At 39.7% G+C, this 18,512-nt stretch overlaps 1 protein-coding gene across 7 annotated transcripts in view; it reads right to left on the reverse strand.

Annotated features, from left to right (window-relative positions):
* asic1c (acid-sensing (proton-gated) ion channel 1c) overlaps positions 1-18,512 on the reverse strand; it is a 66,700-nt gene that overhangs the window by 25,026 nt on the left and 23,162 nt on the right. Inside the window, exon 1 of one of the 7 annotated variants that reach the window (XM_027020276.3) lies at positions 2,632-3,297. The exons of the other annotated variants lie outside the window; for them this stretch is intronic. Coding sequence (XP_026876077.1) covers positions 2,632-3,159 — 528 coding nt within the window. The 5' untranslated portion in view covers positions 3,160-3,297. Of the gene's footprint in view, positions 1-2,631; positions 3,298-18,512 lie in introns of those variants that run through there. 7 annotated transcript variants of the gene reach the window in all.

Consider the following 18,512-nt stretch of genomic DNA (forward strand, 5'->3'; position numbering starts at 1 on the left):
GAAGTGCCATAATCTAAGACCTTCTTGTTGAACAGTCATGCTGGTGACAAGAACGACTCAAAAAACCATTGCTTGTTTATAAGTTAATAGTGAACATATAACATTAGGATGGTCAGACTCCTTCAGACTGGACAGAAAATTACCTGACTTGATATAATATTAATAGACAAGATGTTCCTTATTCTTTAATTCATATATAGAGTTCTGAGTAGAATAATCATTATGACAATCATTAAAGATTAACTAATAATAATATGGGAGGTAATTTTTAATTAATCTCTAAATAAAACATTTAGACAAATAAGCACTGTAAAACCATGTTAAATTACTCTAAAATTACTAAATTACTCTGAAAAAGTATGTTTTGTTGTTTATCATGTAAAATTCCTTTAAAGTTTAAAACTGGCTTATACCATCACACTGAAACCTGAATACATAGATTGCATATAGCATCCTGTGGTAATGATTTCATCAGGTATTTCTTTTTCTGAGCTTAGTTGCTCACTCTGTAATGAGTTTCTAATATCACAGTTCTGTTTTGTATTGTAACATTGATTATCTGTTGTAATGCTGAAAGACAATATCAGCTCTCAGATGTTTCCACACTATTCAAAGATTCTTATAATGGAAACCTGTTTTCTTGCCAGCAGCACAATTACAGGGTGAGTTCTTAGAAGACAAATACATGCAGTATCTGTAATACTGTAATACTGGATGAAAGCATACACACACACACACACACACACACACACACACACACACACACACACACACAAACACACACACACACACACACACACACACACACACACACACACACACACTGTGTGTGTGTGTGTGTGTGTGTGTGTGCAGTCTTTTGCTTGCACAGCTGATGAAGGACCTCTGTCCAAAACGTTCTGTTTCTCTGGATAATAATCCCCTGTGCAAATATGGTATTTTGATTTAATGATTCAGAACCTGCAAAAAAAGTCAGACCTCTGTGCCTTCTACACCTGAAAGGATTCATGCATTTTTAATCTGTTCCTGCTCCAGGCAAAACATCTCCCATTCTTGACTCTCAGCTGTAACCCAAAGCCTGGTTCCAGCAAGGGCATGACAGATTCACTAAACACTGCAAAGGCCTGTGCTGCTCAAAGGATGCCCTTTCTAGGAAGGAATGTTCAATAAGATGTGTGGGCTCTATAATTTTTTTAAAGTTAGATTATGGTTTAAAGAAACAGAGTTGTGAATGAAGCAATGTACTTCATATCACTGTATAAGGTATCCAGTGTATAAACAGTGATAGCCTACAAACTTCAATTTAACTTGCTGGCAGAGATGGGTTCATGTTAAATGAGTTCATCTCAGAACTGGAGGAAAACTTGTCATTTGCTTAGGACCAGCTCTGTAAGAGGTCCAGCACCACAGACAGCTCAGTGAAGCCACTTCTTTTAATACTATTTTTTATTTACACTTAAACCTCAAATACAGATATATGTTTTGATTTTAAAGGCATAGAGATAGAATCAGGGTATTGTTTACGTAATGTTTTCTGTAGAAAAATTAAATAATAATAGTGTCCTCACTTGCATTTAAAAGCGATATCAACTGTATAATCTTGTTATAATAACTGCAGCAGTGGTAAAGTAGTTCTTGTTCAGCAGCATTAGTTATAGATCAGCATCAAGAATAGCTACCAATAGTGACAAAGTCACCACGTTCATTACTCAAATCAGTGGTGCATTTTATTCCACGGTAATCCTTCCCCTGCACAGAGCACTGCAGGTGAGTGTTCTGCCGCACACGTAAGCGCAATCTCTTTTAGATGCAATATGAAATGTTTATGATTAGAATTTATGGATATGGTGCTAAAGTATATTGGGGTCAGCACTGTGCTTTATGTGTCTTGTACACTTGGAAGGTTTTCTGTTTAGACTACTTAGATGTGCCTGAGTGGCTTCCTGTCTCTCCCTGCCTGGTTCTCTTTCAGCATGAGTAATGATTGAGCCCTAATTACTCACACAGGGTTAAAGCCAAAGCAAAAGTGGAATGAAGTCAGTGTGAGACCACACTTTATCTCCACTGTAAGCTGCATCGTCTTACTAAAAATCTATTATTTGCAGATATTGGATTTATTAAAATATTTGTTTTCTTATGGTGGAAATGTCACGACTGAAAGTAACAATTAGTATTTGCAAAGCAAGCAGGGCATTACAACTCAATTTTCCCCCCTCTTTTCCTGGGTAGATGTGTGTAGGGGTGATTTTTAAAAGGTAATAAGCTTCTGAAAATTTGGGGATATTTATTTCAAAATCACTCTTAGTTCTCTGGTCATTAACATGATTTCACTTGTTATATAATACTACTTTTGAGCTACTCAGTGTGGCTTGTATAAACTACTGCTGACCTCTGTGTATTTAAAGAGACAGTGGTAATATCATTAAAGTTTTATCTCTCCAGTTGAACTGAATACATTCCTCTTATAACATCCCTAAAATTTCATTCGTATTCACATTTGACACAAATTGGCAGACACTGCCAAATTATTATTTCTTGAGAAAAGGCACAAGCAAAAATAACAGCTTACTCCATTTTCCCCATCTCTTCTAGGAGGGAGAAATGACTGTGCCCAGTCCACTGGCTACTTACTGGGTAGAAGCTGTCTGGTCCACACTCCTTGCCTCGGTACTTGCAGTCTAGTAACATCTCTTCAATGCTGTGACTTGCTCTTTGCACAAACTCCAGCATGTTGAATGTCTTGCTGGGGTAAAACTTGGTGTTGTCTGTGGGCCGTCCAAGGGCAGCCATGAAGGCGTCAAAGTCACCCTGTTCCACGCCAAGCAATCCTGCCATCCAGAACAGGTCATTCCGCTGCATCTTGGAACGACGGAAACTGTTGTAATTGCAGAGGGTGATGGCCGGGAAGTACATGTTTGGACTATCCATCTCATCCAGTATGGTGACATAGGGATACTTGTAGTACTGCATTATGGCCCCGGCAACATGGTAGAGGAAGATAGAGAGCGAACTGATGAAGGCAGATGCCCAGAGGGCACGGCGGATGGTAATCCCTCCAGGCAGAAAGATGTGACTCAGTCCGTGAAGAGTGCAGTTGGCTCCAAACACAGTGATGTCCGATGGCCGAGGCTGCTCCTCTTCTTCAGGGGTGCCCAGCATTTCAGCAGCCAAAAAAAATAATAAGCACGTTGAACAGCGTCAACTCTGTCTTTGCAGAGACCTTATTGCACAGGCTAACCCAAAACAGCTCACGTGAAAAAGGCTTCTTAGTTTTTGCGAGATGTCCTAGAGAATGGAAGAGGGCTGTCGGAAACGAGATACCCCTCCTCTTGCTGACCGTGCATTTTCCTTTCTTGGAGGGTAAGGGAAGGGCCAGAGGTTGGGTTTCTTAGGGGACTAGACCTGGTCCCTCAGTGGATCGAATGGACAATGAGAGGAGGCAAATATGAAACCACAGATGAAATCAATGAAGGATATAAATAAATATAATGAAGATTTTGAAGTATAAACATAAAAGAAAGTTATTTTACATGTTTACTTTTATGAAAAAGCATTTTCCATAACATCCAAATTTCAGAAAAGTGAACAGGAGAGTGAAAAGGAAAAAATCTTTAAATTCCGTAATAGAACTTTTGAAAAACTGACAGTGAGTTAGATTTTTCTGCTACATAATTTAACCAAAGCATTTACAGTCTAGAGAGACAGACCGCTGCTGTAGGTTGTTCTATGTAGGCAGTTCAACAACTTAAGTAGCCTGGAAATCATCTCTGTCTCCATCTTTCCATTCTTTAATAGATGTAGAGCTTTTGAATATAACCACTGAATTTCATGTCAACAAACAGGGACTATAAACTGCTGCCCAGACTACTAAAGAGGTGACTTCTTCTAAACAAGTATGGACATCTTAGCACTGTAGCTTTTGGGGGAATCACAGTGCATTCAGTCAGAAAGCATTTGGCCAGTACCTAAAGTGAAAGACAAAATATATCATCTCTCTCTCTCTCTCTCTCTCTCTCTCTCTCTCTCTCTCTCTCTCTCTCTCTCTCTCTCTATATATATATATATATATATATATATATATATATATATATATATATATATAAGTAATCTGTTTACAAAATCAGTAGAGACAGGTCTAGTAATGTGATCATTTCAGTAAGTGAAACGCCTCCATTAGACAAAGGCAACCATTTGTTCAAGGACAAGGAATTTAATACAGTCTGTTAAGAGGAAATCTCTAAACCAAAATTCTGTACCGCAACATCTAATGCAAGTCTACACTTCAGGTCCTGCCATACAGGGAATAAACTCCAGTGCAGAAAAAAAACACCCACGTGGATGTGCTGACAATTCCTTTAAGGCACACATGCATACTGGATCTCCACTTACTCAGCAATACACACGATTGGCCTCATTTCAGACTGTAAAGATGACTTTTGCCAATGCATTTTGCATGTCTCTTGTTATAATATGGATAGCATGGCAAAGCACAAACCCCAATGTGTGTTTGTGAAAACAATAAAAAAAGCTAAATGGTGGAAGTGACCAAAGCCAGACCCAGCATAGCTGAGCACAGTATTTGTGACTGAGTGTGCTGAGAACCTCTTCTCCTCTGCACGACAACAGCAATCCGATCAGTGAAGCACAGCAAACTATCTGATAACACAGGAGCCTGAGTAGTGCTTTAATAAACTGCTTCCCCACCATCAGCATTTCAGCACAGTGTGGCCCTAACATGAGTTCTCCCTTGCTTTCTGCAGAGAGGCAGCCGCTGCATTCACACGTGTTCAGATTACTGATCCCTGCAAGAGCTTAGCATTCAGTTTTCCATAACATGCTCCAGATTTCTGATATACAGGAAATGTCAGCTCTAGTCTATGAATGATCGTGAGGCCCTGTAAGGAACCCTGCTGAGGACAGCTTAGGTACTAAAGCGGCAGACGTTATTGTGTGGGATAGATGTCTTCTAGTTGAATTGCCTTCGCACGCTGACCTTCCAGTGTGGCAATATGTTTTGGCAACAGCATGAGGAAACAAGCAGTCGATACTAGTCCATGTGAACTGTCAAAGCAAGTGGAAGCTGGTATTATAGTCAGCTTGTTAACACAATGCCTGCTGTAGTACAATAGTGCATGGGGTGTGGTCATGATCTGCGCCAGCCAGTCAATAGTCTGGTGGTCACCACGGGTGAAAAGCACTCGCGACTACTCTCATGGACCCTTTCAAAAGCCTTTTGATGTGGCCACACACTGCCAGGCACATTGTTAATGCCGCAATGTTAGAAATAAACAACAAGAAGGCAAAGCCTTTTGCTCAAACAGCATATAATGTCTATTCCATGTGGAACTATGTCTTGCGGTGAGGGTAGTGAAACCTGCTGATTTATATAGAGTAGGCTCTTATCTAAAAAGCACCGCAAGAGGGCTACTAACTAGCATGTGAAATCATGCTTAGATCACCAGGACCTCTTCAAAGGTCTAATATATAAAACTACCACTACAGCACAGAGAAACTAATAATTTATCCTTCCTCCCCATGAGGGAAACTAATGTGGAGAAAAAAGGACAGACATTTGTGGCCTTTTATGTTGCTTCTCACATAAGTATGATTTTAAGCTAATGAAATGAGACAAAAATGTTTGTCCTGGTAGGAAATACAGCAGTACCAAAGATTACTGAAATACCTCATCTAATGTCACAACTTTTCTGAAGAACACAGAAAAAAAAGCCCACATAGTAATAATGAATGGCATATTGACAAGACTCATAGGTGTTGGCATGACCTAATACTGTGTAAAAAGACAGAAATAGCAGCAGGAAAGAGGATTGGTATGCATGAGTAAGGGTGTCGAGTAAGAGAAGACGTTGTGTAGCAGATGTCTAAAAGGCAAAGAGGGAGGGAGTGATGGAGGAGAGAAAGGGACAGAGGGTGAGAAAGAGATTGTTAAATGGAAAGACAGGTGGGAGTGAACATATTCTACCAATTCTCTGTCTGCTTGGGGTCAGGCTAGCTAAGCAAACATCCCACGCACTCATTCAACATGACCTGAGAGTTTCAAGGGCCACCAAAACAAATCTCAATTCCCTCAAGTGTTTCCGCAGAGAAAAACTCACTTAGAAAGCTAGCAGTGTGCCACAAACAGCTGGTGTAATAAGTAGGCTAGTCACCCATGGTTTTATTTGCAAAATTAAATTTTAAAAAGGGTTTAGCAGGGGGCATAAATCTCCATCTAATCTTAATACTTCCATAAATGTTCATGATTCATTACATTTTTTTTAACCACAAAAGCCCAACAGAACTAATTTAATTTAAATCCCATTTCAATGAAGCAACTGCATTTCAAAAGTCTGGGTTTTAGTGAAATGTCTCAGAGCAAGATACTTAGATTAACAGTAATATGGTTTTATGTTCTTATAAAAACTCTATAACACAAAGGTGAAGAAAGTTGAATACTGGCATATCTTGCCAGCAAGAATTATTATTAAGGTTTTATTTACAGCAATAGCAGGAGATGTAATAAATTTTAATGGCTCTGGTCAGTGTGATACTGTTTTTGAAACTGTTTTGCACAAATGTCACTGCTTAGGTTCTTATTCATTACTGTCCTCGGTTTATTTTTTTATCTTCCTCTAGACAAGTCTACATACAACTCCAAAATCGGCAAATCTACTAGACATCAGAGCCACTGCGTGATCTTCTGGTAACTAACCAAAGCTAACAGCTTGTGTTGATTCTGGTGAGTGTTTAGCTACTCTTCTTCCATCATTAATGAAACATTTATCTGTGAGAGTGGTAGGCTAATCATTAGCTTGATGGAAAGGATTTTGTGTTTAGCAGCCTCAGATGCTGCAGTCATAGCACTAAAACCCTTGCAGTGGGGCAAATGGGTAATGTCCCTGCGACATAGCCGTAGGGCTGAGGACTGTTTATTTCAGGTTCGCATGTTTGACAGGTTTGCCCCACTCAGAAATACATTGACTGAACGGGATGTTTAATGATCTTTGGTTATAGGGGACTCGCAGCTACAGCATGTTAATTTAGCGATCCCTCTAGAGACACTGGCAGTCATAGTCAAATGTATTCTGTGGCCTAGAGTGCTGGACATCAGGGCAAATCTCAATGTGCTGGCTAAACATAAATTTTCCAAGATTCCTCTAAATTGTTATACAAGTCAACACTAATGATGTGGGGTTGAGGCATCCAGAAATTACTAAGAATAATGTTAAAGAGGTGTGTGAGTTAGCGGGGATGATCAGATGCTGTAATATGCTCTTGCATGGAGCCGAAACCTACAGCAGATTATGGGTGCTCGACTATTGGATAAATGGTGCTCAGGAAACAATGTGAGTTTTATAGATAACTGGACAAATTTTGAGCCCAGGTCTGGCCTTTTGAGGGCAGGCCTGGCTCTTGAAGCAGGACAGCATTCACCCCTCTTGAGAGGGTGCTCATTTCTGCTAGCACAGCTGCTAGGCTTTTATAGTGGTAGTGCAGGAGTGCTGGCAGTTAATGGGAACTGACTAACTAGAGCCATGGCCAGGCAGCAGACAAATAGGTTAAACCTACTGTCTGTGAGCTGCAATGAGACATCATCTAGGCACACTGTATGTTCCTTGTCGTTTCCAAAATAGAAAAAAAATCAACACTATAGCATGCTAATAGCAATAACCACTTTAATATGAAATTAGGATTACTTATAAGATCTTTGTTACGTAAAGAACTAACTGTTATTGAAATAATTACTGACCATGATCTGAGCATGCTTTGCTTAAGTGAAATCTGGACCAGACCAGCCTCTCCTTCTGGCTGTAGCTATGTTCATAACTCCTGTCCTAATGGTCATGGAGGTGGTGTAGCCACAATATATGTCAAAGACATAGGCGTCTGTCAAAAATCAGGCTTCAAGATGAACTCTTTGTAATTCTTAATTTTTGCAACATGTCCGATTCGTCTTCAACCAAGATAATGTCACAGTCATTTATCTTAATATTGTTTACACCCACATCTAGGTCCCTGCTCAGACCTTCTGCAAGAATTTTTGGACTTCTTATCAGGCAACTAATAAAGTAATTATTGTTGGAGATTTCAATATTCATTTTGAAAAGGCACATGATTCTTATAAAATGAACTTACAATAAATTATTGATTGCATGGGTATCACTCAGGACGTGGTGGGGCCTATACATAATTGTACAGTCCTGGCCAATTGTTTTGAGACTAGCACAAATTTTGTTTTTCACAAAGTTTGCTGCTTCAGTTTTTATGGTGGCAATTTGCATTGACTCTAGATTGTGAAGAGTGATCATATAAATTGCAATTGATTGCAAAGTCATTCCTTGCCATGAAAATTTCCTTAATCATAAAAACACTGCGTTCCAGGCACTGCATTTCAGCTCTGCCCCAAAATGGCCTGCTAACATAATTTCAGTGATCTTCTCATTAGCTCAGAAGAAAGTGTTAACGAGGATAAGGCATCTGATTTAATTCAACAATTTATCGAATCATCAAGAACTTCAAGGAGAGAAATTCAATTCAGTTCAGGGCACCCCATAAATTCAATCAAGCGTCAAGACCATCTCTTAAAGAGGATGCAGCTATGGGATCAGGTCACCACCAGTGCAGAGCTTGCTCAGGAACTGCAGAAGGCAGGTGTGAATGCATCTGTACACACAGTGAGGCGATGGTTTTTGGAAGATGGCTTGGTGTCAAGAAGGGCAGCAAAGAAGCCACTTCTTTTCAGACTCACATTCTGCAGGAAGTATAGGTATTTGGACTACAGAGGACTGGAGTAAAGTTATTTTCTCTGATGAAGCCCCCTTCAGACTGTTTGGGACATATGGACACATTGTGCTACCATGAGTCCTGTGTCATTCCAATAGTGAAGCATCCTGAGACCATTCATATGTGGGGTTGCTTCTCATCTAAGGGAGTGGGTTTGCTCAAAATTTTGCCTGAGATCTCTCATCCTCCTAGAGCAACTTCTCCCAATGATCCAGGAGCAATTTGGTGATGAACAGTGATTTTTTTCTAGAATGACAGTGCACCTTGTTACAAAGCAAAAGTGATAATCAAGTGGCTCGGTGAACAAAATATTGAAATTTTGAGTCCATGGTCAGAAAGCTCCCCAGATCCCATTGAGAACCTATGGTCAATCCTCAAGAAGAGGTTGGACAAACAAAAACACAGAAACTGATTGTTACTGAGATTGTGATTGTGAGCGTGGCAGGTGTGCTGTGCAGACCCGAGTAGGAGTGGATGTGTCCCTCATGATGGATGATATATATATTCTAATTCTGGTGATGCATCCAATTAATTAAATTGGGGACTGTGCAAAGGAAATAAAAAACTGGATAGTGACTAAATTTCTCATTATAAATTCTAAAAATCAAATCAGATCAAATTTATTTATATAGCGCTTTTTTTCCTCATGCTCTAGGAAAAACTCCCTAGAGCATGAGGAAGAAACCTTCAGCGGAACCAAGACTCAAAGGTGGGGCCCATCCTCATATGGCCAAGGTGCTACTGCTTGGAAATAATTTATCTAACATTCTACTAAATATAAATGACTTTTCAGTAACACCCAAACCTGTTGTAAAAAAACTTGCATGTTATGATTGACTGTGCCGTTTCTTTTGACACACACATATATAATGTTACTAAACATGCCTTTTTGCATTTACATAATATTGCTAAACTGAGACATTTACTTTCCTTATCAGATGCAGAGAAATTGGTCTACGCGTTTATCTCATCAAGATTGGATTACTGTAATGGTCTTCTAATTGGATGCTCTAAAAGGTCACTAAATAAACTCCAACTGGTACAGGATTCAGCATCTAGAGTCCTAACAAGGGTTAAAAAATTCAATGACATTAGTCATGTTTGTGCAGCTCTGCACTGGCTCCCAGTTAAGTTTTGGATCAATTTTAAAACTCTTTTGTTGACATATAAAGTGATATATGGTCAATGAACACATTGCATACAATAACTCACCTCACCCAAGGCACTCTAAAAATACAGGGTTTCTCTTAGTGCCTAAAATAAGTAAGATTACAGTCAAGGGTACAGTCTTCTCCTATAAAGGTCCTGAGTTATGGAACAGCCTTCCAGTTGTGTCCAGACACAGGCTTAAGACTTACTTATTTACTCAGGTTTTTAGTTAGTTTTCTACATATAAAGGTGCAGAGCCTGGAACCCCCCAGTTATATAGTTTTCTAGTAATCTGAGATGTTGATGCTGTTGTCCAGCCTCTTTGTGCGTTCGCTCAAGTTTGTGACAATAATTTGAGAGCAATGCAATGTCACAGGCAGCCCTCAGGACTGTGGTCACGTCAGGCTCTCTCTTTCCCAGTCATACTGCTATAGATAAACCTGCAGGAGCAATATGCTAATCACTGACATGGGTACTGATCATGTGGTATTCATTTTTCCAAATATACATCTTTTTGTTTTATTTGCATTTTAATGCAGAGATGATGCCAACATAGACCAGTCCTGTGCATCAGCAACAAAACCTGCTTTGTGATGCGTGTGTAAAAATCACTATATAAATAAATCTGACTTTGATTCTAACTTCACCATTTAACCATTTATTTTTTGCATGGCAAGCATTATATTTACCATACCAAAAACCCTGACCCTATTTTGGCTAAACTGAGATCACCAAAAAACAATCACCACAGCATAACTTGATTGATGTAGCCACTGTTTAATGTCAAAACCTACAGGTCTTTTGTCCTGAAAAATGAAGTGATCTTTAGCCCCACATCGTAAGGTATAAAATATCACTATTTTCAGATTCAAGCTAAAGGCAAGAGTAAGTAGACCAAACAGATGGATAGCAGCACTGCTTGAAGCCTATACTAACATTTAGGAGTGGTATCACCTACAAATTCCTAAAAATGATAAGATATCTTAAAGTTTCTCAGGCTTATACCATATTGTATGCTATAATATACTATATTGTACCATAATACAATAGTCCATATCAATATCTTAAATTCTAAGTGATGGGTAGAAAAAAAACACAGTTCACATAACCTATTACTGTGTATTTTATTTACAAATACAAGGTTAGGTTAAACATAATTTGGCAAAACAAAACTAATATTTGAATTGTTATTATTATTGTTGTTGTTGTTGGTGGTATTATTATTATTATTATTATTATTATTATTATTATTATTGTCACAGTTTTCCTCTTTGGCATTGTGGTTCCCGTGGTGCTAAGTCCCATAAGGTTTTGTTATTGTTTCCATTTCACTTCTGCTTCTGCCCTTTTATCATGTCAGAAATGTGTGTCTCATTTCCCCTGATTAGGCTGTGTGCTTATATCCCATTTGCTCATTGGGGTTGTTGGTCATTGTGCTTCTTGCTGTTGTTGGGTCATAGACATTTCATGTATAATCTCAGTGTTTTGGTTTGTACTTATCTCCATGTTTCACTCCATGTCTCTTTGTTTCACTTAGCATTCCTGGTTTCATTGTGATCTCCGGTATTGTTTTCCTAATAACATATGATCATGGACCCTTTTTAAAAAATTTGCTGTCATCTATCATCATTATTGCTCCTCTCTGGAATTGTGTACTGCCTCGCCTCTCTATCCTGGTGAGATGGATTGGTGAGATGAAGTCTTGTTCACTTCTGGCTTACAGCTTGATATCATCCATGTAGCGGAGAGGGATGATGGTTGCTCCATTCTGTAGCCAGTATCCATAGCCAGTCTTTGTGATGATTTCACTGAGGGGACAGGGCATCTCCTTGGTAAATCCCATACTTGATGGTGACTCGTGCTATTGGCTTGAAATTTGCCTCTAGGGTTGTCTTCCACAGCTACATTGAGTTCTTGATGAAGGTTCTTAGTGTCCTGTTAATGTTATCCAGCCTTAAGCATTCCAGGATCCATGTGTGGGCTATTGAATCATAGGCTTTCCTGTAGTCAATCCAGGCGGTGTACAGGTTAGTCTGCCTGGTTTTACAGTCTTGAGTGACTGTTGTATTCACCAGTAGCTGGTGCTTGGCTTCTCTGGTGTTCTAGCCAGTGCATTTCTGGGCCCCACTCATGTGTCTACTCTATACTCTGGTTGTCCCTGGTGAGCTGGGGTACAGTTTTAAGATGTTGGCAGAGCTCCATAGCGCACCCACACTGGGCACATTGTTCTTCTCTGACCTTGGCTAACAATGAGCTCCTCTAGCATCTTGAGTGTTATGGATGAACATCAGAGGTGAAGTGAATCCAGGTAACTCCTGCACAGTAAAGTGGCATGCCAGTAAGACCAGGGTAAATGGCAGTCTCAGTCATACTGGTGCTGAGATGTAACGATGGCCAGCTGAATGGCGAGCATCCACTTGATAGAATCTATGAGACTGTCATTGTGGATGCCCAGCTGGATGCATATCTCAGCCATGACCACTAATTCCAAGATGCACCTCTGGTCACTATGGAGTCACTCTGGCAGCGCAAATCAGGAAAGAACTCCTTTACCTGCTGATTCGCTGTTGTGGCAGTGCTCTGGTCTGGGACTGCATACACCTCGAGCCACAACGTGAAGTAGGACATAACAGTTCCTGACATAAATGGTGGGAAAGGGGCCAGACATTCTCTCCATGGGCACCTGTGTAGAGGGACTGAACAGGTGCATGTGACTGCTGTGGTGCATGTGACTTCTGCCATTTGTTGGTCGTACAATGGTCGCAGCAGTGCACATAGAGCTCTATGTCAGTATTAGAGCCTGCCAGTAGAATCACCACTGCAGCTGCTATAGAGTTTTCCACATGGTGAAGTGCCCCATGCCAACTGGCTCATGTACTCTGTCCTAATCACATGGTAGTTTTGATCAAATACAGTGACTACAGCAGGCTACAACACACTCAACCCTGTCCTGGGCCTATGAGAGGAAGGCACTGATGCCTTTATTGCTACCGTCTGTGTCCACAATGAATTAGCTGCCTGTCCTAGGAAACACTAGCACCAGTGCTCACACATAGGGTGTAGAGTAATATGTGTATGCTCAGCCTCTGTCTCACTGGAATGTGGCAAACATTCAAATGTGGCCAGTGCATTATTCAGTTTGAAAGCCATAATTTTGAACTGCCAGAGTCTGGTGCCTAGTGTGAACGTAATCTTCTTTTTGGGGTCTACAGCCAGTACATGCTCTGCAGACCTAGTGAACTAAACCACACTGAGCTATCAAGCTGATCTAATCGTCAATGCATGGGCGCGAGTACAAGTTAGTAACCATGCTGAGTCACTGATAGTCTACACAGAAATGACAGCTATCATTATTTTCCTTTGCCAGATCTGCTGGCACTGCTCAGGGACTATTTGATGACTTGATGATTCCCACAGTTACAATCTCTTTTACTTGTTATTCTGTGGCTTCCTTTTTAGATAAAGGGAGCTGTGGGGATGAAGCTGAATCGTTAAAGCATTGCCAGTGTTAACGTTGCACTAACTTGGTCTGTGTATAGTCTTTTTCCATGGCTATGAAGATGTCACTGTCATGATGCAGAAGCTCCCACAGCACCTTTTTCTGCTCTTCTGTTAAGACTGACCCACTCCACTGCCAAATGTTACACAATGTCTCAAGTGTCTCACAAACCTCTTTATTAATTACTGCTGCCCTCCTTACTTTCAACTTTCTTCATGATTTACCCTGACAAAGGTGCTGCTGGTGGTTATTCGCCATAGTTGTACTGATCCACTAACTAGTACAGTTCAGCTGCTGCAGCACTGATGGTTTCACAAAAAGTGATGGGTCCTTAGACTTGACAGTGCACCTCATCCCAGGAGTTCCACCAACCAACTTTGAAGCTGCATGTTCAGCTCCTCCAGAGCTGGAAACTTCCCACATGGAAAACAAAAACTATATAGCCAGGAAGCCATGACTCTGTGACTCTGCTCCACCACTAGCTTCTGTGGACAGCTTCACTTGCTTCTTCTTTAAACTCAGCATTTTCCTCCTGAGGTCAAACATGGCCCCAGTGACTACACCCACTACAGCCAGGAGCCACTTCCTCCCTCACATGTCAATTTGTCTGCAAGTGATGGACTTGAGCTGGTTGCAAGTTTTTTACAAGCGGTTTTCGACACTACACTTAACCCAAAGTACACAGCGGCAGCCAAATTTCCTGGCTGTAGTATTGATGCTGAGGATTGTTTTTACTGAGGCTGCCCACCTCTCATTGGACAATTCTGCTCCCTTTGTCCTGCCAGTTCAAGTTCATGGCATTGGCTAGCATGGTGTCCTCTTTTCCTCAAGCTCCTCTGCTCTGCAACACTGTGCTGTGGTGCCTTTGTGCTCAGAATGAAATCTGCTTTTTCTGTCTCAGCGCCTTTGGTCAATGGTGCTAGGTCGTATGGCTTCCTCACCTTTGTAGTGAACCAGGCAGATGTGTGTCCTCTCCCTCTCACCAGGCACCAGCTGTACTACCCCAGTCATCTGCCTTGGTGTTGGTTGGATGGACACATTCCTGCCCCCTCACGGATAACACTCGGCACTCCTTTCTGTTGGGTTCTGTTTTCTTCCCACATTTGAGTTCATAAATGCATCGCTCGTTCACCTCAAGCTCTGCAGTGACATCCCAACATTCCAACACCAATACACCAGTGCAGCATTGGCGGCGAAAAAGAACAAGGGGACACCATTTTCAGTGCTAATAACATTTTTATTTTTTCAAACAGCATAACACAAATAAACACATATCAATCCTTTAAAACTTCAAACACTGGATTGTTATCTTGGGAGCCCCCACTGTGCTCTCATCTGCATTCACTGGTCACCCCCTTACAGTCTGGTGCCAGATACCACATTTTTCTTCTTATTATTATTATTAGTATTATTATTACTTTTGGTAGCAGTAGTAAAGGCCAACTAAAATGCTTAAAGAGAGGTACTAGAGTGCAGTTTAAGCTAAATAACTGAACTAATAGCACCCTGCCACCACCTACCCCCAACACAGTAGCTGGTCCAAACCATGTCTGTTCTGAGGACTGTTTTGATTGGAGGACAACTCTGACAAAGAGAGATGACAAACAGCAATGTGACTAGATGTGACAGTGAAATGAGGGGGCATCGGAGGAGCCATGTGTGAGAAGAAATGACTGCATCTCATCAGTTAGCAGCTCAAAGATGATGGTGGCAATTGTGTTACTGGAATAATTTTGGGGTTTCATTTTCTTAACTTACGCTGACATCTGGCAAAGAATTCATATAACAAAGTAGGCGTACACAACTCTTTCATTTATATTGTGATGTTGCCATTGCATAGTACTGGTCAGTTCTTTAGTTTACTGTAAAATGTTCTGAAAAGGCAGTTAAATTTGATATTTCCATATGACACTATGCTAAATAGTACATTACAAGGCAAACCATGCACTGAAAATAAAAGTTTAATAGATTTTCTTTTAGGCAAATGTTGGTCCTGCTACTCTGCTACTTGAATGAGTCACCCAAATAAAATAAGTCCTTATCTCTGACTCTCACATGGAACACAACCAAGCAGCTCTTCTGAGCTTGGGACATTCTACAACCCCCCACAAAAAAAAAAAAAAAAAAAAAGATTTAGAATAAATTTTTATGGAATGAAAAAAGCCAGCCTATGTTGGTTTAGGACTACAGCAGTATATGAAAGATTTAAAGACATCAACATTCTAAACATTCACTTTAACCTAAGGCTCTGTGGTACATGTCACAGTTGTAGAATAAGTCACTGTTTTATAACTGCTTTAGTATGCTTGCATAATGGAAAAGTTGCATACTAAATGAGTGCTTTAGAAGACACATTTAAGGATAGGAAACACAGTAATACCTTTCATGTCATGCAGTGCCTAAATAGTGTGCCTCAACGATAAGCTAAGATCATTTCACTGTTTTTCTATGTACAGTTCTGTTGTTAGATGTTTTACTGAGTCCAGATGATGCACAAGACATCGAGGTAAATATTTGTGAGTTGTTTGTTTCAGGCAGCATCAACATTGAAATAATGAAAAGACATGAAAAGGACTCTGATGTAAAATTGCAACTGAAATGATACTGAGGTGACTCACATTAGGTAAATACCAACTAGCAGTATGTGTCAGCTGTAAAGGCGGGTCAACAATCAGCTCTTGGTCACGTCAGCCACATGAAGTGACTAACAGTTTCCAAAAACATCAAAAAGCTGGTGCAAAATTGCATCTCTGGCATAAAAAACCTTTTAATGTGTTTAGGGGAACAATCCTTACCATCATGACAATATATAAGCTACAACAATCCTTACCATCATGACAATATATAAGATACAACAATCCTTAGAATCATGACAATACATGAGCTACAACAATCCTTACAATCATGACAATACATGAGCTACAACAATCCTTACAATCATGACAATACATGAGCTACAACAATCCTTACAATCATGACAATACATGAGCTACAACAATCCTTACAATCATGACAATATATAAGCTACAACAATCCTTAGAATCATGACAATACATGAGCTACAACAATCCTTACAATCATGACAATACATGAGCTACAACAATCCTTACAATCATGACAATACATGAGCTACAACAATCCTTACAATCATGACAATATATGATCTAAACTGCAAAAAGCCATCCAACGCTCACTGCCAGGGATCGCTGTTGAACACTGCAAAAGATTTAAGAATTACAATAGAATTGACTATCTCCTATAGGAAAAAAATGCTGAATTTGAGAGTGGAGCTTCTAATTTTAGGATTGACTAAGGGTCATTTAAGAGTTTATTTCTTAAAAGCCTCTTAGGAGCAATAAAGTGATTAAAAAGATGAAAAAAGAGACAAATTTGAGATGCATTTATGTCACAACTAAAATAATCATTTCAATAGCATTTGAGAATCATCAGTCATCTGCCATCTCTGAAAAGATCCTTGTTCAGAAGAATATGGATTCCCCTATGGGACTGGTGGCTCTCAAGGTTTCTTCCTCATAGGGAGGAAGGCTCTTATGGAGTTTTTCCTTAACGCTGTTACCTCTGGCTTGCTGATTGGGTCTTTAGGACAAGTTAGGGATTAATTATGTCGACACCTGCAGAAGAAGGTAGAGTAAGATTCTGGCAACACCTGTGTTATGGGTTCAATTTCCCAGAAGCACACATATTAAAAAATATATTCAAGTCTTTTTGGATACAAATATTTGCCAAATGCTGTAAATGTAATGTAAAATATTTTAAGGATCAGTTTTAAAGAAAAGCAATGAGAATACAAGGAGATGAGTTCAAGAAACCCATGACCTTGGTGTTAGCATCTAGTCCCACCAGCTGAGCTACAGGAAAACATATCAGCATGGCACTTCTTATCAGTTGCTTTCGTGAAAATGTCATCTGGCCTGCCTTACATTTGCTGCTCATTTCCATAAAACTGTGGAGTGTATCTAATAGTTAAGTATATACAGTATATACAATAACCATAAAATAATATTTAAGAGATTTTTTCTGCACTGACATGTAAAAAAAAAAAAAAAAAAAGCTTCTTTGTGGTTTTAATGAACTATATTCTAAGACTATTCTAAGAGATTGGTAAAAACAATCCAAATATTGAAAATTATTTTAAAGTTATTTAGCAGGGCAGTGTGTAAATATAATAAATGCTTTCCTTCTCATTTTGACTCTGACTGCTTTTTGTTCCTTTTTGTTCTTTTCCACAAAGCTCCGGTTCTGTTTGACGAGTTGGGTTCCTTTTGTGAGTGGGGCTCTGATCTGCCCATCTGAAAGTCTTTGAGTGTGTTTGAATTTTTTTTGCAAGTCAAACATTGAGATGTTTGAAACTTAACCTGTGTGACGTGTGTGACAACATATGATTGTAACATATGTTGGAAAACACACACACACACACACATATACACACATCACTTTTATCATATTAATATTGGTGTATGTAAGACCTTTGCACAGTAATGTATACACCTGAATAGGAACACCAAAGAGGCCTGGTAATTGAAAAGGGCTAATTTAGACATGTGGTTTTCATACAGCACTTCAAAAACAAGAACCTACCCTGGCTTTATAGCTTCACCTGAAGAAAAGCCTGGCAACCAAACTCATCAATGCAGTTTTTTAGAATGATGCAACATCCATATAATAATGTTATTTTATGTAGGATGTATTGTATAATTTGCAAGAGGGCTTAGAAGAAATTTTGTATATAATATAAAATTAAATTTTGTATATAAGTGATGTATATAAGAACTCTCCATTTTGGATCATGAGGACATGCACCTGAGAGCCAGAGGTACAATGCAACAACAATTTTTTAAATATATTGGCCAAGGAGTATGAGGCCATTTTACAGCACCAGATTCACCCTAAGACATACATCACTAGGCAGACCTACAGCAGGGGTGTTTCCAGGGCCGTAAATTCCCCAAGTAGATTCAGCTTCATGTTTCCTCAATGTGATACATTAAGGAAACTTGTGAAAGGGCATCGAAGATCATGATAAAATCTCAAACCCTGAACTCTAGCCCTGATCTGGGAACCA

This window comes from Electrophorus electricus, chromosome 14 (assembly GCF_041902795.1).
Source record: "Electrophorus electricus isolate QZ-2024a chromosome 14, ASM4190279v1, whole genome shotgun sequence".
Lineage (NCBI taxonomy): Eukaryota > Metazoa > Chordata > Actinopteri > Gymnotiformes > Gymnotidae > Electrophorus > Electrophorus electricus.